Source organism: Bubalus kerabau, chromosome 10 (genome assembly GCF_029407905.1).
Source record: "Bubalus kerabau isolate K-KA32 ecotype Philippines breed swamp buffalo chromosome 10, PCC_UOA_SB_1v2, whole genome shotgun sequence".
Taxonomy (NCBI): Eukaryota; Metazoa; Chordata; class Mammalia; order Artiodactyla; family Bovidae; genus Bubalus; species Bubalus kerabau.
The window spans coordinates 86949759-86975505 of NC_073633.1; the positions used below are offsets into that span (position 1 = coordinate 86949759).

Below are 25747 nucleotides of genomic sequence, written 5' to 3' on the forward strand. Positions count from 1 at the left end.
TGGAGCCCAAGAATTTGCTTTTCTTTTTTTAGATTATCTTTATTATTTTTTAAATTTATTTAATTAGAGGCTAATTACTTTACAATATTGTATTGGTTTTGCCATACATCAACATGAATCCGCCATGGGTGTACATGTGTTCCCAATCCTGAAGCCCCCTCCCACCTCCCTCAGAATTTGCTTTTCTAACAAATTCCCAGGTAATGCTGATACTTTTGTCCAGAGACCTCACTTTGAGAACCACTGCCAGTAAGAAGGCAATGGCACCCCACTCCAGTACTCTTGCCTGGAAAATCCCATGGGCAGAAGAGCCTGGTAGGCCACAGTCCATGGGGTCTCGAAGAATCGGACATGACTGAGTGACTTCACTTTCACTTTTCACTTTCATGCATTGGAGAAGGAAATGGCAACCCACTCCAGTGTTCTTGCCTGGAGAATCCCAGGGACAGGGGAGCCTGGTGGGCTGCCGTCTATGGGGTCACACAGAGTCGGACACGACTGAAGCGACTTAGCAGCAGCAGCAGCCGGTAAGGAAGTATCATTGGTGGTGGCACCTGAAGTCCTGAGTTTAAATCTTGATTCTATTATTACCACCTATGCAATCTTAGGAAGCAACTTATTCTCTTTTCTTTGTCTTTTTACAACCGGAGAAGGCAATGGCATCCCACTCTAGTACTCTTGCCTGGAAAATCCCACGGACGGAGGAGCCTGGTGGGCTGCAGTCCATGCGGTCACTAAGAGTTGGACACGACTGAGCGACTTCACTCTCACTTTCATGCATTGGAGAAGGAAATGGCAACCCACTTGTATTCTTGCCTGGAGAATCCCAGGGATAGCAGAGCCTGGTGGGCTGCGGTCTATGGGGTCGCACAGAGTCAGACATGACTGAAGCGACTTAGCAGCAGCAGCAGCAGCAGATCTCAGAGTTGTGAGGCATCAACAGTGTTGCCGTTCAGCACCTGGCAGAGAATGCAGTTAACAGGCCTTCATTTCCTTTTTCTGTTACACATGGCTAGATGGTATGAGTAAGTTAATAGCACTGGTTAAAATTTGGCAGGAAAAGATAAGAGAATTGAGGCAAACAATGTCTCATTAGAACTGTATATATAACATAGGATGATAAATGTAGAGAAGTGTTTTAAGTAAATGTCTTAAAAGATACTTTCTTTCAATCTTTAAAACTTTGAACATTTTGAACATAGTAATTTAGGTGTGAGGAATATTAGATACAACTGATAAAGTGATAGAAATGTTAGATTTGATCTACAAAGAGCATGAATGTTTTAATGACCTACAATGGACTCCAATACTTCACTTATAATTATCTAGAAAGTCAGAAATAAGTATAATTTAAGTAGCATCCCTGCCTAAACCTTTTAATATACTGATCTTTATTTTTTAATTCATTAGGCTGCCTCTGGTCTCGGCTGGGACTCGCGGGCTCTAGCGTACTTTGGGCTCAGTAGTTGTGGAGCAGGCTTAGTTGCCTTGAGGCATGAGGGTCCTTAGTCCCCCAACCAGGGATCAAACCTGCGTCCCCTGCATTGGAAGGTGGATTCTTAACCAGGACAACCAGAGAAGTTCCTATTGACTTTTGAATACAATTCCAGAGAAAACCTGAATTATTAAAGTATATCAGAATCCCTATTATTAAAGCAAAACTTCTACCAATGATGTGATAGGTGTTTTTATTTACATATACCAACACACAAAAGATGAAATAGCCTTGCATCCTGCTTGCCACTTGCTTCCCGTTGTGTATCTCAAGGTCCTCTCAGGAGTTAATGTTCAAACCGTGAGAGGAATCCTGGGAGGAAAGCAGGCCCACTGCAGAAGCGGCTGTACATTCCTCCCAACACAGGAAGGGTACCTGAGGCTGCGCCTCCACAGTGGGGCTGGTTGAGGTGAGAAGTGGAATACTGTGAGGGTTTCTCCATGGAATCTATGACTGCGGTTGTCTAAGTTGAGTCTCAGAGGTATTAAACTGTCAGGTCTGAAGGCAGAAGTCCTCAGGATCGTTTACAGAAAGTTTCTTCTTCTACCAATAGGTGACCCAGAGGCAAAGTCTTAACTGAGATTTTGTTTTAAAAGCCTTCTCTTTCCACTCTGGCCTGATGCCATCAACAGCTTTCTTTTTCTGAATTACTTTAAAAAAAAAAAAGTGCACATCTTTGTTGCTGCATCATATTCTGAATAGTGCCATTTCTTTTATTATTGTTCTCAACTATTACTTAACCTTATGATATACTTTTAACTTCTCATCTATTTATGAATTCTCTTAACTAGACTGTGAACTCAAGGGTACTTAACTTGATCTCTTCCTCCATAGAACTTTCTCAATTGCCTCAATTCTCAGTAACCATCCCTTTTGTTGTTTGCAATATAAATTTGACCCTAACTTGCATTGCCCTGTCTATGGAGGTAATTGTATACTATTTTATGTGTAAGTGTTCTCTTCCCAAATGGAGCAAAAAAAAAAAACACAAAAAACAAAAACCCTTCAGGATGGAGGCTATGTATTTTGCTTCTTTGTAAAAGTGGTAACAAACCTGATGTCCAACAGACATTTGTAAAATTCTTATCAGATTATCCATGCTAAAAATTGGCACAACTGACTTCTTGAGTCCTGAGGGAAAGTTTTCATACTTTTGCTGCCAAGATTATGTAAAGCCTATAGCCTGCCAAGTATACGTAGAGGATGGAAATGATTTTCTTTAAGCCAGAAAACTAGTCTTGGTTCAGCTCTCATGAGTGCTTTAAAATCAACCTTCAATACCATAAGAACAGGAGGGTTCCCACCTCATTAGTGCCCTTGATATTCCCTAATATCCATTCATCCATAAGTTTTCCTCACAAAACATAAACCAAACTTTCAGAGCCCCTAAAACAAACAAAACTTTCTTCCTCTTCCTTGCAAAATAGTTCATTCATTAAAAGCCATAACCAGTGCTTAGAAACTTTCAAAAAAAGAAAAATCAGCAATCCAAACCGTTTCAACTTAACTGAATTGAAGGAGAGCTGATTTCATGGCCGTCCTGCTGGGGAGCAGTCCCTCTCTCTGAATTTGCCTGTTAACAGAAACAGGAAAGACTGGTAGATGGCCTGAGTTTTTGCACTGGGTTGGTTTGGCCTCATAGCTCTGACTACAGTCATTCCAGCTGATCCTTTAACAGGATATAAGGTACCAAAAGAGTCACTACAGTAGTCCAGAGACTAGTAAGATTTACGTTTACATCTCCCAAGGTTTTTAAAGACTTGTTTGCACAAAGCTGGATTATGGCATTTTACCTCGGCTTTCACCACAGGTATTATGAAGAAGAAATAGTGTTCTAAGATTTTTAATTAGTTGCTTTAGTTTTCATTTTTTTAAATGACTCAGATTGCTATCCTCTTTTAAGTCTCACTCTATTACTCTTGCTACATACTGAATTCTTCTATTGAAGACTATCACTTAATCCTTACAGCAGAAACCTAGAAACTGGAGTTGCTTTCCACTTCTTTAATTCTCCATAAGGCATCACTATTATCATATCATACATGAATATGTATGTATATATATATGTGTGTGTCTGTGTGTCTGTATATATAATATTTGTTTTAAAAAGTAGAAATGTTCTTCTCATTCATCTTTGTTTGATACAAAGTAGGTGCCCAAGTAGGTATTAATAGTTAGAAATTAAATAAAAGGCCACAAAAACTTCCCAAGGAAGATCATTAAAGAGAAAAATCCTTTTTTCCTCTTATTACAGCTGGCCTTTGATGCATGCCAGGTAAGAAAAAAAGGAATACTGCAGGGTGATGGGAAGACTGGACCTTTCCCATTTTTTGGGTTGTAGCTGAACTTCTATTGGCGGTTCTAGTAAAATATATAACTCTCTGTTTGTTCTAGGCAAGTCCTTCTTTCGGGTTTCCTTCAGACACTGCCTTTACTCTCCCATGAGAAAATGAGGATTCAGAGATTTCGAATAGCAAGATTCTGGTTGGGTTGCAGTCTCTTGAAATCATGAGCTGGCTATGTAGAGGGAAAGTTATGGGAGACTGGCAGGAGAGGGTGAGAGAAAAAGAGAAATGTATCTTCTTCTTTGGGAGCACAGGAAGAAAGCAAGTTTTTCAAAGTCGTTGCCGGTATCTCATGAAGGCCCAGGCTGCTACCATGGTGAGGGCAAACACTGGCACCAGCACCATAGTTATGGGAATACCACTTGGCTCCCCTTCACCTTGAGGTCCTATGGGCCCATTCTGCACCTGTAACTGGAAGGGAAAGAAAAATGTTAACTCTAGTGACAATGTGTGTTTACCACAACTGCAGTGTCCAAGCTGACACATGACCTGGGTCAGCAGTCCCTGTATCACTCAGAGCTGTAAGCCCTAAGCACTACCAAACAGAAGGTGTCCTCTCTCTATCCTGAGTTGATACATCAATGCCACTGATTCTTTGGAAACAAAGTAAGTCTGATGGAAAGGCATTTAACCTTGCTGTGCTACTGACCTAAAGGGACCCAAGGGTAAGTCAGATAACCTCTTTCTATTTCTGCACTGTCTCCACTAAACTATATGTATACCATACCAGGAAAATGAAGATATGAAATGAAGCCTACTGATCCTATAGGAAGCCTGGAAATTACTGGGCAAGGGCAGAGGTGTCCATCTTTCTAGAAATGTTTATCGAGAAAGATTTATCAGTAGTCAGCATGTAATAAGAGCAGATCCGAGTTAATGGGACAGGCGCAATGCCATTACTTAGAAATACTTTTCAATTCCTGAAAGGTACCTACTCCTTCTGAAGTTGGGGTCCTGTCCTTCATCCCCAATTCTGTAATACTAGGCAAAGATAAAGGTGAAACATATGGAATGGAGGTAAAAGATTCAAAGGTAAATAAGTTAAAAAATTTCAGATCCTAACAGTTATAATTTTCCATTGCCGAAACATTCCCTTTTGAGGCTGGTAATTTTTCTTCATTTCAGTCAATTTTGAAAAAGGTAGCCTTTCTTAACATCAAATTTTTTTAAAAACCATTAAAAAAAATTGAAGTATAGTTAATTTATAATGCTGTGTTAGTTTCAGCAAAGTGATTCAGTATATACATAAATATATTCTTTTTCAGATTCTTTTCCATCATAGGTTACCACAAGATACTGAATAGAGCTCCCTGGGTTATACAGAAGGTTCTTATTATTTATTTTATATATAATAGTGTATATATGTTAATCTGAAACTCCTAATTTATCTCTTCCCCTGCCTCCACTATCCCTTTTGGTAACCCTAAATTTTTTTCTATGTTTGTGAGTCTATTTCTGTTTCACAAATAAGTTCATTTGCATCATTTTTTTTAAACTTCACATATGAGTGATATGATACAGTATTTGTTTTTCTCTGATTTATTTCACTTAATATGATAATCTCTAGGTCTATTCATGTTGCTGCAAATGGCAATATTTTATTTTTTATGGCTAAGTAATATTCCACTACCACATTCAAACACACCCCATATCTTCTTTATCTAGTCATCTGTTACTGGACACTTAGGTTGCTTCTATGTCTTAGCTATCATCAACAGCACTGCTATGAATGTTGGGGGCGTGTATCTTTTCGAATTAGATTAACATTAACTGGTAATAGATAACTTAGTAACTGTGAAGCCGTCTTGTTTTAGTTAATCTCATTAGTCCATGAAACTCTGACCCCTCAATCTGAAAGACAAGACTGAAAAAACTACCTTTTCTATCTTCTATCCCCCCTATAGCTTTCATCCATTTCCTGATGAGATGTCCTGAGAGAACATGCTCAATAGAAAGACATGGCTTTTATAGGCCAGTCCTTGACCAGAACAATCTGTTTTGTTTGGAGTTATTTATGGATGTTTCCTTAAAAAATGAACTCACATGCCTTCAAAATTAACTCTAATCATATTAGAGTGTATGCCTACATTTGCTTGCCTTTATCTGTTGCAGATCAATACTTTCTCCCATGCTTTAGAAACACAGAAGGGACAAGGCAGAAGCAGCTGAATACTAGTATGTCTCCTACTGACCTGGTTTTCTAATCCATCACGCCCAGATTCTGCTTGCAACCCTGGCTGTTTTCTCAGGTATCTTTCACGCCTTGGGCCCTTTCCACTTCTTTCACTATCTCCTGTTGAATTCTTCAGTCTCTGAAGCCTCACTCAGGAGTTGGGTGAGGCAAAGACAGCATCAATTTAAGAAGGAGCAACTTTAAAGACACAATGACCCTGTGTTATAAGTGCATTCCAAAGTCCTTCATGCTACAGGATTATGTCCACTCAGGGTTTTCTTCTTATCATGCAAATGATAAAATACTAGGAACTTAGAGGAGGATATAGGGATAGTTAGCTGTCTTGATCAAATTCTGAATCTCATTTCTTTTCTCCTGGAGCTCCCCTTTGAGCACTAGGGCTTTGGTCAAGAGGATCCCCAAGTTGATAAGAAAAGCATTTATGATGATGGTAGGGAAAAGCTCATAGTGTATATCAAAAAACCCACCACGTCTGTCACTTAAGAGTGTCATAAATAAAAATGTTCAAGGAAAGACATATGTTTCCTCTCCTACTAAGAAATAAAATTGGCCCGGTTATATTTTCCCTGATTTATTTTAATTTGCTTGTCAAGCTTTATCTTCAGGGCACATTACCTTGAAGCTACCGGGTTGCAAATGTAGTTAAGAATTTCCTTTAGTGATTACAAGTCTCAGAAGACCCTTGCCTATGTACAGATAATCTCTTCAACAGAATGAGAGGGAAAGGAAAAAAGCCAAACACACTACTGAAGATTACACCACATAATTAATTCACAACAATGTCACAAAAACCTGGTGACGGCAAATGACACCTACCCTGTGCTGCACTCTCAGGGACACAGCATAGCCCGCGTTACGGAAGAGGTCCACAGCGTCCTGGTGCAGCAGGTTCTTTAGGTCTTGGCCGTTGACCTGCCAAAAACAGCAAGGAAAAGTAGTGAAAGATACAGGATGTGAACTCGCATAAGTCAAAAGATTTACTTACATGCGACCACAGATTTAAAAACAGAGACAATTCCAAGGGCTAGGAGAAGGGGTAAAGTTACTTAGAACTCAGAATAACTTTTTCATCTTCAAAGCTACCGGTCTTCCAGGTTACCACTCTATACCCTTTATATTTTTAATCCCTGGCATGGCCGGGCCAGCTTCAGCTCTAGAAATGTAACTCTAGGAAGCTCTCCCACAATTTAGTTTGATGTGGTATAAATCAACTAGCCTCTTCTATTGTTTTTGTTCTATTCTGAACAATTTCCACTGATTCCTTGGATATTCCTATCCTCCTCAAATTTACTAAAAACCATGTTTCTGTGATGATACAAACTTCTAAAAATGTTTTGGTGAAGCTGAGTCCTACCACCTAAAGGTAAGAGATGCAAAGGACTCTGCTATCAACACTTCTCAGTGTCAGGAGTGACACTGGCCATGAGCGATATCTAGTCTATGCTATACTCAAGGGATACAGCATAGCCCACTTTATGTAAAATCTCCATAGCTTTTATACCTGGCAATGGCAGCAATCTATTTGGTAGGTTCTGTTCTACATGCTTTCATACATTATCTCATTGAGTAATCACAATCCTATGAGGTAGACGTTATTTTTATCTTGTTTTCATCGATAAAAAAAAAACTGAAGCTTAGCAAGGTTAGGTAATTTACCCAAAGTCATAGTAACTGTAGAAGCTAGGGCTAAGGGGTTTTATATCCTGGAAGGAACACTAAGGTGCTCTTGCCTCTTCCTGCTCGTTCTGCTCTGTTACTCCTCTGCCCTGACCCACCAACTCTTCTTTCCTCTGCTGAAGCTCAAGTCATTTACTTATTCAACCTTCTCATCTTCCTTGTCACTGTTTCTCTTCTCCAAGAGGTTCATAACTATCCCTCCAGTCTTTTCCCTGTCAATATTCTTACTGAATAACTCCATCATCACTCTGGCCTTATTAACTGTCTACCTTTCCAAACTGAAGGATTCCAGCTCTATTCCATTCTAGTCACCAACTGGCATAAGCCTTCCACTTCAACATTAGGCATGCTTCTGCTCCAATATCTCAAACTTAAAAAAAAAAAAAGATAAAAAATCTATTTTCTCTGTATTTCCTATACCTCTGAAAATCTCCTCTGCATTCTCATCAATGCCTTTTACACATCTAGGAGTTCCTACTATTTCAAAAAGGCATTTGGAAAACTACTGGAATCCCTTATCACCATGATCTTCTACCATCTTTCCAGTCCTGGGCAACACACCGCATTTCCTTTCCTTGTCATCAGTGAGCTCAATATTCTGAGAGAAAGATACACAGTCACATTTTCCACCACAGACCCATGCGAGCTGGCTTCTGCTGTACCTTTACAACCCTTCTCATCGGGTGAACTCCCGAATACACATGCAGTGGGTAGCTGTTCCCAAGACCTTTCCTACCATCAAACTCCAATTCCATCTCTTTTCTTAGCAGATCCCTGTCTTATCTTTCTTGAGAATACTGAGAACTTACGACAAACATTCTCTCCATTTTCCTTCCTTTCCCCTTAAGGTTTCTTAATATCCTCTTAGTGCTGCTTTCTCCTTTTTTTTTTTTTTTTTTAAAGAATTTATTTATTTTTGGCTGTGCTGGGTCTTCACTGCTGCGTGGGCTCTCTCTAGTTGCAGTGTGAGGGCTTCTCATGGCAGTGGCTTCTCTTGTTGTGGAGCACAGGCTCTAGGGTGTGAGGGCTTCAGAGGTTGTGGTGCATGGGCTTCCCCATTGGCTCAGCAGTAAAGAATCCGCCTGCAGTACAGGAGACGCACGAGATGCAGATTCAATTCCTGGGTCAGGAAGATCCCCCAGAGGAGGAAATGGCAACCCACTCCAGTATTTTTGCCTGAAAAAGCCCATGTACAGAAGAGGCTGGCTGGCTACAATGCCTGGGGTTGCAGAGAGTTGGACACAACTGGAGCTACTGAGCAGCAGAGCACGGGCTCAGTAGTTTTGGCTCCTGGGCTCCAGAGCACAGGGTCAATAGTTGTGATGCGTGGGCTTAGTTGTTTCAACACATGTGGGATCTTCCTGGACCAGGGATCAAAGCCGTGTCTCCTGCACTGGCAGGTGGATTAAATACCACTGGGACACAAAAGGAGGCCCTGTTCTCGGTTTGTTTTTCTAGGTCTTTCTTCTTACATTCCTCTCTTGTTCTCTCCTCCTGTGGTTTGATGACCATCTTTAGTGTTGTGCTTGGATTGCTTTTTCTTTTTTTCTCTTGTGTGTGAGAAAGAGTGTGTGTGTGTCTGTATCTATTGTAGTTTTAGAGTTTGCTGTTCCCATGAAGTTTTGATACAGTTCTGTATCAAAACTATATATGTAAAAGGTTGTTTTAAGTTTCTGGTATCTTCCCTGCTTTGAGAAGTTCCTTTAGCATTTGTTGCTGGGAAGGCAAGTGTAATCTTGGTCCTCACGTGAGTTTCCTTTTGCCAACAGGGAAGAAAGACATTGGGTGACATCAGACAAAAGAAGAGCACAGGCCAATGATACCTTTCAACCCTCTTAGTTTTCTAAAGGTATTCTAAGAGGTCAATTATTCTAATTGCTTTAAAAAAAAAAAAAAAAAAGCCTTTTAGAAATGCAAAGGGAATTTCATTTTTAAAGAATCATTTCTCATCCTTTGCCTAAGTATGTGAGAGGTAAAACAGCTCCATAAAACTGATTCTTTCTCTCTTGAAAAGTATACATCTCTCTACTCTAAAGCTGAATTTGCTTTCTAATATTTACCTCCTCTAAGTGTTTTTACAGATTCCAGCTCATACAGACTAACTTCCAAGTGCTGTAGATTTTAATCCTAAATATATGTGGAATCCACTCTATTGTCATCCTATTACGTTGGTGCAAAAGTAACTGTGATTCTATACAGTGGAAATTTGCCATTTGATATTGGGATATATTCTTAAAGAAATGTGGCTATGCTCTACATCATTTAAAGTGCATTTCCTGCTTTATGTTTTTTTAATAGTGACTTATTACTTACTGTTTATTTTATATTGATTTTAGACTACAGAAATGATTGATGTTAGACAAACAGAAAATTCAAAAAAATTTTTTATTTGAGTTCAAAATGGGTCATAAAGCAGTGGATACAACTTGCAACATCAGCAACACATTTGGCCCAGGAACTGCTGATGAACGTACAGCGCAGTGGTGGTTCGAGAAGTTTTGCAAAGGAGACGAGAGCTTGAAGATGAGGAGTGCAGTGGCTGGCCATCGGAAGTTGAGAACCAACTGAAAGCAATCATAGAAGCTGATCCTCTTACGACGACACAAGAAGTTGTCCTAGAACTCAACATCGACCATTCAAGGTCATTCAGCATTTGAAGCATGTTGGAAAGATGAAAAAGCTTGATAAGTGGGTGCCTCATGAGCTGACCAAAAAACAACAAAAAAAATGTCATTTTTGAAGTGTTGTCTTCTCTTGTGTACGCAACAAAACAAACCATTTCTCGGACTGTGACATGTGACGAAAAGTGGATTTTATATGACAACTGGCGATGACCAGCTCAGTGGTTGAACTGAGAAGCTCCAAAGTACTTCCCAAAGCCAAACTTGCATGAAAAAAAGGTCATGGTCACTGTTTGGTGGTCTGAGGCCGGTCTGATCCTGGTGAAACCATTACATCTGAGAAGTATGTTCAGCAAACTGATGCGATGCACTGAAAACTGCAATGCCTGCCTCTGGCATCGGTCAACAGAATAGGCCCAATTCTTCTCCATGACAATGTCCAACTGCTCATCGCATAACCAATGCTGGAAAAGTTGAACGAACTGGACTACGAAGTTTTGCCTCATGGGCCATATTCATCTAACCTCTTGCCAACTGACTACACTTCAAGTAGTCATGTGCCTGCAATTTTTTGCAGGCAAAACGCCTCCACAACCAGCAGAGGCAGAAAATGCTTTCCAAGAGTTCATCGAATCCCAAAGTATAGATCTTTACCCTACAGGAATAAAAAAACTTATTTCTCATTGGCAAAAATGTGTTGACTGTAATAGTTCCTATTTTGATTAATAAAGGCGTGTTTGACCCTACTTATAATGATTTAAAATTCATGGTTTGAAACTGCAGTTACTTTTGTACCAACCTAATAATATAAACCAAAGGTTCGCAAGGTATGGTCTCAGGACCAGCAGCATTAACTTGGGAATTTGTTAAAAGTGCAATTTATTAGGCCCTATTCTAGTAATCGGGTGATTCTGAAGTTTAAGTTAGCTTTAACCTAAATTGCTTGAAGCTTTCTTCACACCCAGTCTACTTACCCTACTTAATCCAGTCTATGCATCCAGACTCCATCAATGATTTTCCATTTACTGGAGTACTGATTTTCCAAAGACATGTTTGTTGACCCATTACAAAAGATAGTGAAGTCAACCCAGTGGGTCAAGATTAGAATTTAATTTTAAATACGAGAAATAATTTTAAATAAGTGAAATTAGAAAACACAACATATCAAAATGCATCACATACAGAAGAGATAGGTATTATTTTGTTTAACTTTGCTTATGTGTGTGTGCATGCATTTCCCATTACAGGTCATAATCTGAAATGTTTGAAAAACACTTGCCTATAGCTGTGCTTCTCAAAATTTATCCACAGGCTGTTTCCTGAGACTCTGCATTTGTAATAAACTCCCAGGTGATGGGCAGATGGTCCTTGGACCTCAATTTTACTACCAAGAGCTATTTAACTGAGAAATCTTAGAATACTGCTAAACTTGTTACTTCAGTTTCCTTAACTCATGGTATTGTAAGTTGTATTAAACTTGAGATATGATAGATTTGCAACATGCTAGAAAATTTTGTTAACTGAATGATCAGTGTTAAGATTGTGGTATTCCAGTTAACTGATGGGGAGTCATATGATTTTTTGCTTTGACTATGGCTGACTGCAAGGAGATCCAAGCAGTCCATTCTGAAGGAGATCAGCCCTGGGATTTCTTTGGAAGGAATGATGCTAAAGCTGAAACTCCAGTACTTTGGCCACCTCATGCGAAGAGTTGACTCATTGGAAAAGACTCTGATGCTGGGAGGGATTGGGGGCAGGAGGAGAAGTGGACGACAGAGGATGAGATGGCTGGATGGTATCACTGACTCGATGGACGTGAGTCTGAGTGAACTCCGGGAGTTGGTGATGGACAGGGAGGCCTGGCGTGCTGCGATTCATGGGGTTGCAAAGAGTCGGACACGACTGAGTGACTGATCTGATCTGATCTGATCATCAGTATTTAAAAATGAGTTTGCCATTTCCTGCCTTAGAAAAGGAGTAAACTGAGTTAAAATAAGTCTTCTTGGATGATTAATAATTTTGGACGGCATTAAGATAATCTAACATTTAGGATAATGTAAGAGTTACTGGAGTGCTAACTATAGGATAATATAAATGCAGATGTGTAAGATACAGAGAAAGAATGGATTCAATTTAGTAAGCACTGATCTCAGATTATACTCTGGATAATTTAATTCTTCCCCCAAATCTTGAAATGAATTACAATTTGGGGGGAGGGATCCCCTTTTTTCATTAAAGGAAAAAAAAAATCTAGTTCGAATTAATAAAGTCAAACAAAAAAAGTCAGTTATGTTATAATTCATTCCTAATATTCTGCATTTGCAATAAGCTCCTAGGTGACAGAGCTTCATTCACAGAGCAGCTAGCTTACTAGATGCTTCCTCTGTGCCAGCTACAGGTGTACATGGTGCTAACAGAGATGAGAAAACAAGGACTTTTCCTTAGAGGTACTCTGTCTAAAGGATCCTGCATATTTCAATGTCTCTGTAACTGACTGGATGAGAGTTTCTAGTTTCCAACTGATCTCCTAAGTGAAAAGTGAAAGTGTTAGTTGCCCATTCATGTCTGACTCTTTGTGACCACATGGCAGTAGCCTGCCAGGCTCCTCTGTCCATGGGATTTCCCAGGCAAGAATACTGGAGTGGGTAGCCATTCCCTTCTCCAGGGGATCTTCCTGACTCAGGGATCAAACTCGTCTCCTGCATTGCAGGCAGATTCTTTCACCATCTGAGCCACCAGGGAAGCTTTAAACTAATAGTCAATAATTACTCACATGAAATCTAGGTCACTTAACGATACTTCTATTAGTTACCAAAAATGAATATATACTAAAGAAAGGACATATTCTTAGTCTGATTACCTAGCACCAGATATAGTCGGAGCAAATTTTACAACATGGAAAAATAACCATGTGAGGAAAATATGGAAGTCCTTAAAGAACAAATGGGAATACAGGCCAATAAATAATTTAGCATCATTTTATAGAGACTCCAAAGTTAATTATAAATGAGCACTTAAGTACATCAAAGAGATAAAGCAAGCTCAAGAACAGGTGGAACCATTTAATGGTTAACGCTTAACAAGTACACTTAAGGATACAGAGGGAACAGGATGGTGAGGCAATGTTTCTTAAGAAACGGGATCTAGAATTTAAATTTTGCAGCACACTCTTAGAAGGGGAACTGGAGACAAAGAATGTAGCCCTAGATAGAACAGAGAACATGCTGGCCTTTTCTTCTTGTATGAGCTCCGTCTTTTCTTTGGTCTTCTCTATTTCTCTCAGTATCTGTCTTATGATGAAGGCAAAGAATAAGAGGGGCCCTGTGGTGAGGGTGACTGCATTCCCTGAGGTATGGTGCAGTACGGAAGAGGGTTGTTGCTGTGGTTAGTCGCTGAGTCGTGTCTGACTCTTTGTGACCCCATGGACTGTAGCCCACCAGGCTCCTCTGTCCATGGGATTTCCCAGGCAAGAATACTGGAGTGGGTTGACATTTTCTTCTCCAGGGGACCTTCTCGACTCAGGGACTGAACCCATATCTCCTGCATTGGCAGGAAGATTCTTTACCACTGAGCCACCAGGGAAGCCCAAACAATAGTGAGATACCATGGGTGCTCAGTTGCTAAGTCATGTCCCAATTCTTTGTGACCCCATGCACTATAGCCCACCAGGCTCCTCTATCCATGGAATTTTCCAGGTAAGAATATTGTCTTATATTTTTGCCTTTTGTTTGCCTGGCATTTTCTCTTCCCTTCTTTTACATACCTCTTCCTTATCTGGCCAGAACATAAACTTGAATCATTCTTTGGAATATGTCTTATATATAGTTGCAATGTTTTATATCTTACAAGAGATCTTTATAATAAATTTTTTATATTTTGATAAAGTCAAGTTCTCTGCTATAAATTTTAAAGACAATTGAGCTGAGGTTTTTAGACATCTACTTTTCTCTTCATTGACATTTATCTCCTACCATATCTTTTAAAAACACTTGAGTGGCCTTCCAGTAATTTCTTTTCTCTCTGAGGTGATGGTTCACGTACGAAAGGCTCCTTTATCTTGGCTTAGGTCTAATAAATTCTCTCACATTGAGGTGTATGTCCTTTTGTTCTGTCATTTTACCCTTAATAGAAAAGACTAATTTCAGTTTTTATGTAAAACCATACATAAACCCTACTAATTCACCATGCAACTTTCTCTTTAGGATGAAGAACCCCAGCTCCCCATTTATCTTTTAGGAGACAATATAGTATATGGGTTAAGAGTAGAGGTTCCAAATTTGCAGACCAAGTCCTCTGCCATCTACTAGTTATATGACCTTGGGCAAGCTGTTTGACCTCACTAAGCTTCCTTAGCTGCAAAATACACATAACAATTATATCCACCTCGTAGGGTTGCTATAATATTAAATAAGTTTAAAGTTCTCAGTATACTGCTTGGCATAGAATGCTCAAAACCTTTAAACTATTCTCATTTTTCAATGATTTATCTTTAACCAAAGCCTTTTGAATAATGACTCTCTTCTTAACCCTACTTTTTTCAAGTCCCTCTTCACCATGAAGCCTAGTTCCCAGTATTTTGAAGAGAATGCAGTTATGTGTCAAAACATTACACTGCATAGTCTCCAACCACATGCTACACTTGAATCTTAACAACCAATTCTCAAGTTTTCCTAAACACATCACTCAAGTTGACGTCATGTTTTTAGAATGTCTTTTTCCTAGGAGCAATAAGAAATAAACTGCTCCTAAACTTAGGTAGATTATTATCTTTACCTCACAGATTAATAAACAGGGCCTAGGAGACAGTAAAGAGGCAAAACCATCAGTGAGAAGGATTAAAATGGGGTATTACCATCCATGATGCTATTATTTATATTCTAGATCAGCCAACCTTTCCGGGTGTTCTTAAATTTCTTAACTTGTTAATTTGTTAAATATATATGTTAAACACTGAGCTAGAATATAAATGGTTAAAAAAAGATGTCGTCTGAGCCCCTGACGAACTTCCAGAAAATAATAAAATCAATGGTTACCATGTAGTCAATGCCCTCTTAGAGACATTAGCAGGGTGAAGTGGGAGCACAGTGGACAGATAACCAAATCAGACTGCATTCCAAATTTCCTCTAAATAATGAGTTTAAAAAGGGTCTTTGAGTCTAAAAGGACACAATTTCTACCTTCCTCTTTTATCTCCAATTTTGGAGTAAAAGAAGACTCACTTTAGTGTGTTTAATCAACAAAAGGAAGTAAAGAACAACAAAAAATGTGAGTTTTAAGTCCCTTTCCCACACACCAATCCCTCACATTCTGGATTTAATTTGCCTTCTCCATTGCGTGAGGTACTATCCTCCATGCTCTATGGCAGGGCTGTTAAAGATAACTGATCGAGGTCCCTCTTACCAAACTCTGCAATCTGGATACAGTAAGTCCCCTACATACGAACGTTTAAAGATGCAAGCATGTGTTCGAATGTCCAGTCACGAAAGGCCTGATGAAACTGCAGCTTGCCCTCCATCTCCGATAGCTGAGCATCCTTCAGCTCTATCATCTCCCACCTCTTCTCCTCCTCCAATAACTCTGCTTGCCTGTTCACTCACTGTCAGCCCCTGTATGCCAGCTGCTGTACTCCTCTACTTTTCAAGGTACTGGACTACAAGATTTAAAATGTTTCATTTTCTGTTTTTAATGCATTACTTGTGTGAAAAGTATTATAAACCTATTATAGTACAGTACTATGTAGCCAATTGTGTTAGCTGGGTACCGAGGCTCACTTTGTTGGACTTACGAACAAATCAGCCTTATGAACTTGCTCTCAGACTGGAACACGTTCGTCTGTGAGGAAATTACTGTATTTCCAGATCCAAAAAGGCAGGCAGGAATCTTCCCAAGGAAGGGGTTGGGGTTAGGCACTAGTGTCTAAGGAGCCAGGGACAGTGAAGGAGGCGGAAGCCAGTTCTCACCGAAAGGATCTTATCACCCTCCTGGAGCCGCCCATCCAGGGCCGCAGCCCCATTCTCTTTGATGCGGCTGACGAAGATGCCACTGTCGTTGGAGACATACTGCTGATCTGTCCCACCGACGATGTTGAAGCCCAGCCCTAAGAAAATCATGGAGGAGTTGTAAAGGAGATAGGGGTGAAGAAGGCGGAAGGAGGTTAAAGAAGATAAGGAGAAAGAGAAAGGAAAGGCCTTGTGGCAGGGGTAGGGGTTAGGGAGTGGTGGTGGTGGGTAAGCAGGGTGGGGAAGTCCAGACTGTGATGTAGCTGGTGGCTAGTAATGGGCAAGGTCAGTGATCAGTATCACTAACAGAGGTCAAGAGTACCCAGAGTTACTCAATCAGACCAGGCAGGGCTAAAAATACAAACACAGTGATCAACATGGTTAGTTGAATACAAAAAGAATAAAAAAATTTTTTTCCAAGTCATTAGCACTGTGACAGCTCACAGTAAGTGGTTAATAAATATCACCTGTCATTATAATGACATGAAAGGCTCCGAGAAGCCCTGCAGGAAAGCACCCTGCTCAACTTTAGCTCAGCCTCTCCCCAGCCTAGCTGCCTGCAGAGCCACTGTGGAGCTCGCAAGATGCATCGTTGCACAGAATGTATTTGTCTTCATCAGTTTACACTGCTTCCTGAAAGCCAGACAGCCTTAGCCCCCTGACCCCACCCCTGAGAGCAGAATCAGGGCAGGAACCCAGGCCTCTTGGCTCTGAGCTCTAAGCTCTTTCTTGCCTTTATGATACCTCTCTACCCCCAAAGCACTTCTCCCAACCAATAAACAAAAGAATTAGGAGCCATTCTCCCAGGCTCCCAAGACTAAGTATTTCACATTTGGATTCTTCAGCACTTAGTGGTCAGCTTTTCGGACCACAGGCAACTAAGGCAATTCTAAGATGTGCTGCTCATATTTGATTTAGATTCTGCTCGTAGCATTTGGAGGATCCAAAATACTGACTTTCCTGCTTAGTAGAAGCAATGCTTTTAACTAGTTGGCAAATGAACTGTTCCTTATTGAGAGGGAGATTCTTAAACAAACCTTCCCCTGTATATTTCTCCCAGCCTTCAGAAGAGTTTGTGTATGGTGGTGCTTTGGAAGAAATGGCCTTGGGAGTTCATTTATTTTGTTTTATTTTGAATTGAGGTGGTGGCAGGGAAAGGTAACTGATAACAGTTCATGACAGGACTAAACCACCAAATTCATTCTTCTTTCCTTTTATGCCTCAAGTGCAAACAACTACATTCTTGGGTATAGTGACTATCACTGTGTGTTAGTCTTTATTCACTGTGTGTGTGTGTGTGTGTTAAGTTGCTTCAGTCGTGTCTGACTCTTCACGACCTTATGGACTGTAGCCCACCAGGCTCCTCTGTCCATGGGATTCTCCAGGCAAGAACACTGGAGTGGGTTGCCGTGCCCTCCTCCAGAGGATCGTCCCAGAACCTGGGTCTTATTTACTATAGATAACTAATAACCTATTGATTAGCAACTACCCATTTCCTGTTCTTCTTAGCCCCTGGCAACCACCATTCTACTCTTCACGTCAGTGCGTGATTATTTTAAACAGGTATAAGGTTTCAGTTTTGCAAGATGGAAGTTCTGGAAATCTGATGTACAACACTGTGCCTACAGATAACAACAGCCGTATTAGATATTTAAGAAACTGTGGAGAGTAGACCTCATTTAAGTGTTCTTACCACAATAAAATAAAATTGAATTTAAAAAAATAAAAAAAAATGGCTACCAAGGTACTATTTCCAAGGACCAATAAATACGTTGTGGAAAGGGCTTCATTTACAAAACTACTGTTATATGGTTTCTATCTATGCAATAGAGAAAAGCCACTTTTTATCTATGCAATGAAAAGAAAAGAAAGAAAATAGGGCCTTCTTTACATCTGGTGCTGTAGAATTCAAAGACACAGTGCAAAGAGAAAAGAGACAGGAAACACATATATCAGGAAACACATAAAACAGATATGAAAAACATTATCTGGCAGCACAACTGGAAAAATACAGCCATAATCACTAGTCTACTACTGGTTTCAACAGAACACAGACACTTGAAGGGATGAGATGAAAGCCTAAGTGAACCTCATCGTATTAACATACGCACTAGCAAATCAATCTATGATTTAAGGAAACACATGGCCAAAGAAAGCAGCAGCAGGAGATGTCTAATTGAAATAGCCTACCTCCTGTACAGAGTATCTGCAGCTAGAGAATGAAAAGGATACATAATACAAAGAACTTCTGCTGGAAGATGACTACTTCAACTTCTTTAAAGGGTAGATTATAAAAATTTTAAGTTACTAAATGGTTTCTCTCAGAAAACTCTTAATTTTTATCATAGTGGGTAGATGGTACTGGAAACGGGATGGGAGGTAGTTCAGATCAGATGGAAAGGTAGGTGGAGCTTGATTACAAAAGGCTTTGAAATACCCTTAAGACCGTGACAGGTTTCAGCAAGGTGCGCTGAGGCCAATCAGCCTCTCTCAGTACTGGGAGAAACAATTTGGAGAAAAATTTTCAATGAAATCCAATATCCTCACCAAACAATAGAGTTGCCTCTGGGAATCTTGGGAATAGGAATTATATGTTATGTAGCTGAATGCAACATAGTAATTAGAAAGAAAAAGGACACTGCTGCTGGGTATTTAAAACTACAGAATAGTGATTAAAAAAGAAGAGTGGAAAAAAAAATCTTCCCAAAATTTTCTATATACAAACAAGTATAGTCTACTCCTTCCCCCACCACAATATATAAGCATATTTATAATGCTACACTTATTGCTACATCAATTGTAAATGAACCACACCACTTAATATGACAACTTTTAGACTAACAAGAAGTCTCCTTCTTCAGCTACAACATTTACAAACTGAAGTGAAGTGAAGTGAAGTCACTCAGTTGTGTCCCACTCTTTGCGACCCCATGGACTGTAGCCTACTACGCTCCTCTGTCCATGGGATTTTCCAGGCAAGAGTACTGGAGTGGGTTGCCATTTCCTTCTCCAGAGGATCTTCCTGACCCAGGGATCGAACCCAGGTCTCCCACACTGTAGGCAGATGCTTTACCATCTGAGCCACCAGGGAGGTCCTTACAAACTGAACTTACCTTTAACTTGAAGCGTCGCTGCAATAAACAAGAGTCTCTGAAGCACTGAGGAGCAATATTACCAATTCAAGCCCAGGCCCCATGGATATCTACATAATCCTCAATCAACTTATTCATTATTGATCATTTACTATATGTTAGGCATTGCATTATATTCTGAGGAAGACATAAAGCTAAACTGGACAGTCTCTGCTTGAACAACAAATAGAAATATATCCTTTTTCCTGTCCCTCTTAGAGTCTGCAAAAGTAAATTAAAGTCAGATGACCTGGCCACAAATTCAACTCCATAACTTACCCAATATGTGTACTAAAACAAGTCAGTGTACCTTTGATCCTCAGCTGCTTCTTCTGTAACCTAAGGATTATAAATTCTGTCCTCCCTAACTCAAAAAGTAGGGTCCAATAACATAAAGTCTGAAATAATCCTTTATAAACTATATAGTGGTTGCTACATGGAGTAGCTCCTTTAACAGCAGTTGCCAATAAAACAGTAGTGCCTGCTACACCCCCAAACTAGACAATCTGATGGAGAAAGGATGAATGAACATAAAGTACAAATGTGAAAAATCCTGAAATAAAGGAAGACAGATTAAAATGTCCATCCGTCTATTAATAGGATAAGACTGGACTGTGGGACTCAATAAACTTTTATCCTTATGGAAATTAAGGCTGTCTATTACCTGTGACCCAGACATCTCCCTCATTGAGTAATTTCTAGCAATGGCAGTACTGAAAATATTCAATAATCAGGCCAGTACATGCATCAATTCAGATGTCAGCTGGAAACAATCAGAATGGGAAGGCCTATCCTAGTATACAACCGATGATTATTGGCTCCGTCTAGGGAAAATCTTCCATAAAGTGGACCACACATCTTGGTTTGCCAGGGAATCCTGATAAACACATACTGTCCCCAGTGCAATTAAAATAGTCCCTTTCAATTTCAAAAGCATGTCAATTTGGACCAATGTGATCATTTTGTCAAGGGTAATGTTAGAATATATTAATTGCTGCATGTTTTGTAGTAGTGAGGACCTGACGGCAATTTAGGTGTTCATCCTTTGGGGAACAGGTAACTAAAAAAAATTAAAACACAGATGCAATGAATACTCATACACAAAGTAACCATTTTAAAATATAATGTTGATATTAATAGTATGTGTATATGCATGCTCAGTCACATCCGATTCTCTTGTGACCCCATGGACTGCAGCCCGCCAGGCTCCTCCATCCATGGGATTTCCCAGGCAAGAATACTGGAGTGGGTTGCCATTTCCCTCTCCAATAGTATAAAATCTTCTTAAAAACATGTCTATGTGGAACAGTGTTACCTATTTACAAAAATGTATACATATTTAAGACACATTATCTGTGAGGGAGGGATAGAAGATAAAGCTTAGGAATGAAAACCAAAAGGGACTTTGAACCTACTGATGAGGACAATTTATTATGGAGCTGAAGTTGCTGTCATTCAGTTGTTTAGTCGTGTCTGACTCTTTGCAAACCCAGGGAAGCACGCCAGGCTTCCCTGTCCTTTACCATCTCCTTGAGCTTGCTCAAACTCATGTCCATTGAGTCGGTGATGCCATCCAATCATAATGTTCAGGGTCTTTTCTAATGACTCGTCTCTTCACATCAGGTAGCCAAAATACTGGAGCTTCAGCTTCAGCATCAGTCCTTCCAATGAATATTCAGGACTGATTTCCTTTAGGATTGACTGGCTTCATCTCTCTGCAGTCCAAAGGACTCTCAAGAGTCTTCTCCAACACCACACTTCAAAAGCATCAATTCTTTGGTGCTCAGCCTTCTTTATGGTCCAACTCTCACACCCATACATGACTAATGGAAAAACCACCGCTTTGACTATACAGACCTTTGTTGGCAAATGTCTCTGGTTTTTAATCTGCTCTCTAGGTTGTCAAGCTTTTCTTCCAAGGAGCAAGCATCTTTTAATTTCATGGCTGCAGTCACCATCTGCAGTGATTTGGGAGCCCAAGAAAATGAAAATAAAATAAAATTAATAAAAACAACAAATAAGATTGTTTCCCCATCTATTTTGCCTTGAAGTGATGGCACCAGATGCCATGAGCTTAGTTTTCTGAATGTTGAGCTGTAGGCCAGCTTTTTTACTCTCCTCTTTCAATCTAGAGGATCCTCAGTTCCTCTTCACTTTCTGCCATAAGGGTGGAGTCATTTGCGTATCTGAGTTTACTGAAATTTCTCCCTGCAATCTTGATTCCAGCTTGTGCTTCCTCCAGCCCGGCATTTTGCATGATGTACTCTGCATAGAAGTTAAATAAACAGGGTGACAATAAATATAGCCCTGACATACTCCATTCCCAATGTGGAACCAGTCTGTTGTTCCATGTCTGGTTCTAACTGTTGCTTCTTGACCTGCATACAGATTTCCCAGGAGGCAGGTAAGGTGGGCCTGGTATTCCCATGTCTTGAAGAATTTCCCACAGTTTGTGATCCACACAGTCAAAGGCTTTGGTTTAGTCAATGAAGCAGAAATAGATGTTTCTCTGGAATTCCCTTGCTTTTTCTATGACCCAACGGATGTTGACAATTTGATCTCTGGTTCCTCTGCCTTTTTTAAATCCAGCTTGAACATCTGGAAGTTCTCGGTTCATGTACTGTTGAAGCCTGGCTTGGAGAATTTTGAGCATTACTTTGCTAGCGTGTGAGATGAGTCTAATTGTGCGGTAGTTTGAACATTCTTTGGCATTGCCTTTCTTTAGGATTGGAATAAAAGTTGACCTTTTTGAGTCCTGTTGCCACTGCTGAGTTTTCCAAATTTGCTGGTATGTTGAGTACAGCACTTTCACAGCATCATCTTTTAGGATTTGAAATAGCTCAACTGGAATTCCATGACCTCCACTAGCTTTGTTTGTAATGTTCCTTCCTAAGGCCAACTTGACTTTGCAGTCCAGGATGTCTGGCTCTAGGTGAGTGATCACACCATCATGGTTATCTGGGTTTTGAAGATCTTTTTTAGTATAGTTCTTCTGTGTATTCTTGCCACCTCTTCTTAATATCTTCTGCTTCTGTTAGGTCCATACCACTTCTGTCCTTTATTGTGCCCATCTCTGCATGAAATGTTCCCTTGGTATGTCTAATTTTCTTGAAGAGATCTCTAGTCTTTCCCACGGAGCTCAAGGGTATTAATTAATTCAGTACTGGCATCTACTATCCAAAAGCAGTTGAAGGGAGAGGGAGAAAGAAAAAGGCAGGGACTCAACAGACTTTTTAAAAAGTGAATAAATGAAGACATACTCCATAGTGAACCCTGGTTATAATGAGCCAATAAATTTTTAAAATGTCATCAAGATTAAAATGGATTGCTTGGTCTCTAATTTGGAGGAGAAGTTTAAGCACAAAAATGTACAGATGGCATAAGAATGACACCATCATATGACTGGGAGAGAAAGAAAGTGTGTCTCATTTAAGAGCTTTGTAAAATGAAACAAGAAATGCCTTCCTGGGGCCTCTTCCTGTCTACAGGCTTGGATCTTGAGCTTGTTTACAAATAAGACCAGCAACTAATAGTTATTAAGTGTTTACCAGGTATAATGCCATGCACTCTACATACATTATCCCATTTAATCTCCCCAATAAACACATGAAGAGGTTATCACACTTTACAGATGAACTTAAAAGTGTAAGGCATGAAGAGATTAAGTGACTTTTTAAAAGGTAACATAGCTAATTCTTTGTAAAGCTCTGACACTAAGTTAGGATGTTTGATTGCTAAGTGTAAGTTTTAAACCATTTTGCTATGCTGTATCTTTGTAGAAAATATGAACAACTGCATTAGAAAAAAAGTTTGCATAAATCAACTTGTTTTGGGGGCTGGCTTGAATAAGCAATGTTGGGATAATGACTGTAGAACAGTCCTTCCCCCTATCTACCTGAAAGTTTTTCTATCCCAAGATAATCTCAATAATTTTCCCTAGATACCAGTCAAGCTCTATTGGTCACACAACCCACTATTCATTTAATCATTTCATGGCAAAATATATGTAGCATAAAATCAAGCTCTAACGGAAAAACAACTTACTGTTTGTTTAAAGGTAAAATATATGCAACACAATATTTAACACTGTAACCATTTTAAAGAGTACAACTCCGTGACATTAAGTACATTCACAATGTTGTGCAACCATCACCATTGTCCATGTCTGCAACTTTTTCATCATATCAAAGAGAAGTCTCCATCCATTAAAAATAATGTCTCTCTCTCCCCTTCCCCTGGTAACAACCTCTATTATACATTCTCTCACTGTGAGTTTGCCTATTCTATATACCCCATATAAGTGGAACTAGACAAATTTGTTCATTGTGTCTTGCTTATTCCACAAAATATGTCTTCCAAATTCATTCATGTTGTATGATATATCAGAATTTCATTCCTTTTAAAGGATGACTAATGTTCCATTGCATGTACATACCACACTTTGTTTAGTCAACTGTCAATGGACACTTGGTTGTTTCCATATTTTTGCTACTGTGAAGAATGCTACTATGAACACTAGTATACAAGTGTCTGAGTTTCTGCTTTCAATTCTTTGGGGTATATATCTGGAACTGAATTGCTGGATCACATGGTAATTCTATGTTCAACAATTTGAGGAACTGCCCAACTGTTTTCTATCACAGATGTACCACATTTTACATTCCAAAAAGCATTGCCTATGGGTTCCAATTTATCCACATCTTCATCAATGCTTATCATCTTCATTTTGGGGGGGGTTTAGGACAATTAGTTATTCTGATTAATGTGAAGTGGTATCTCACTGTGATTTTGATTTTGATTTCCCAAAGGCTAGTGATGTTAAACATCTTTTCATGAGTTAATTGCCCATTTATGTATCTTCGTTCAAGAACTGTCTCAAGGCCTTATTTTTGAATGAGGTTGTTTTAAGCGGCCTTTATGTATACTGGTATTAATTCAGTATCAGATACATGCTTTGCAAATATCTTCTCCCATTCTGTGGGTTATCTTTTACTCTTTTTATAGTCTCTTTTGAGTCGTAAAATTATTAATTTTGGTAAAACCTAATTAATTTTTTTCTTCTCTGCCTGTGTATCTGGTGTCACATTAACAATATCATCAGTGAATCCAATGTCATAAAAAATTTTCCCTATCTTTTCTTCTTAGCTTAGCTTAGCTTAGCTTAGAGTTTAGTCTTAGCTCTCATATTCAAGTAGTTGATGCATTTTTAGTTAATTTTGGTATAAAATGTAAGGCAAGGATCTAAATTCATTCTTTTGCATGTGGATATCCAGTTTTCCCAACATAATTTGTTGAAAACCTGTCTTTCCCCTCACTGAATAGTGGTGGTGTCCTTTCAAAAATCATTTGACCATATATGAGGAGGCTCATTTCTGGGTTCTCTATTCTTCCCCACAGCTCTATACATCTGCTCTTATGTTAGCACCACAGTGTTCTGAATACTGTAATTTTCAGTAAGTTTTGAAATCAGGAAGTTGTGAGTCCCTTAACACTGTTCTTGTTTTCAAGATTGCTTTGGCTACTAGGGGGTCCTCTGAGATTTTATATGAGTATTAGGATCAGATTTTTGTATTTCTGTAAAAAGGCAGATGAGATTTTGATAAATACTGAGTCTGCAGATCACTTTGGATAGCACTGTCACTTTAGCAATAGTAACTCTTCTATCCATGAACATGGAGTATCTTTCCACTTATTTATGCCTTTAATTTCTTTCAGCCAAATTTTGTAGTCTTCAATGTACAAGTTACTGTCTCATTAGTTATTTCTAAGTATTTTATTATTTTTAATGCTATTATAAATGGAAATGTTTACTTAATATCCCTTTCAAATTGCTCATGTAAGGAAACTCAACTAATTTTGTGTTGATTTTGTATCTTGCAACTTTGCCAAGTTTGCTATTAATTCTGGGGTTTTTTTGGTGGAATCTTTAGAATTTTTTACACATAAGACTGTACCATTTGTGAACAGAGACAATTTACTTCTTCCTTTCCAATTTATATGCCTTTCTTTTTCTTGCCTAACTGTTCTTGATAGAATTTCCAACACCATCTTGAACAGAAGTGGTGAACCGAAGCATACTGTCTTGTTCTGGATCTTAGAAGAAAAGTTTCTTATACCAAGTATGACGTATCCATATATGGATTCTTCATATATGACCTTTATCATGTTGAGGAAGTTTCCTTCTATTCCTCCTTTGCTGAGTGGTTTTAACATGGAAAGGTGTTTAACATGGAAAGGAAATTTTCTCAAATTCTTTTTCTATATGTTGGGATGATAATGTGGGCT

The 25747-nt window shown here is 39.3% G+C and overlaps 1 protein-coding gene across 2 annotated transcripts in view; it reads right to left on the reverse strand.

Annotated features, from left to right (window-relative positions):
• Window positions 1-1671: 1671 nt before the first annotated feature.
• SYNJ2BP (synaptojanin 2 binding protein) overlaps window positions 1672-25747 on the reverse strand; it is a 37536-nt gene continuing 13460 nt past the window's right edge. Inside the window, exons 2-4 of one of the 2 annotated variants that reach the window (XM_055538479.1) lie at window positions 16293-16429; window positions 6851-6946; window positions 1672-4251 (exon numbers count right to left, since the gene is read on the reverse strand). In XM_055538479.1, the coding sequence (XP_055394454.1) occupies window positions 4111-4251; window positions 6851-6946; window positions 16293-16429 (374 nt within the window). In that variant the 3' untranslated portion in view covers window positions 1672-4110. Of the gene's footprint in view, window positions 4252-6850; window positions 6947-10083; window positions 10416-16292; window positions 16430-25747 lie in introns of those variants that run through there. The other variant, XM_055538478.1, reaches the window with a different exon arrangement.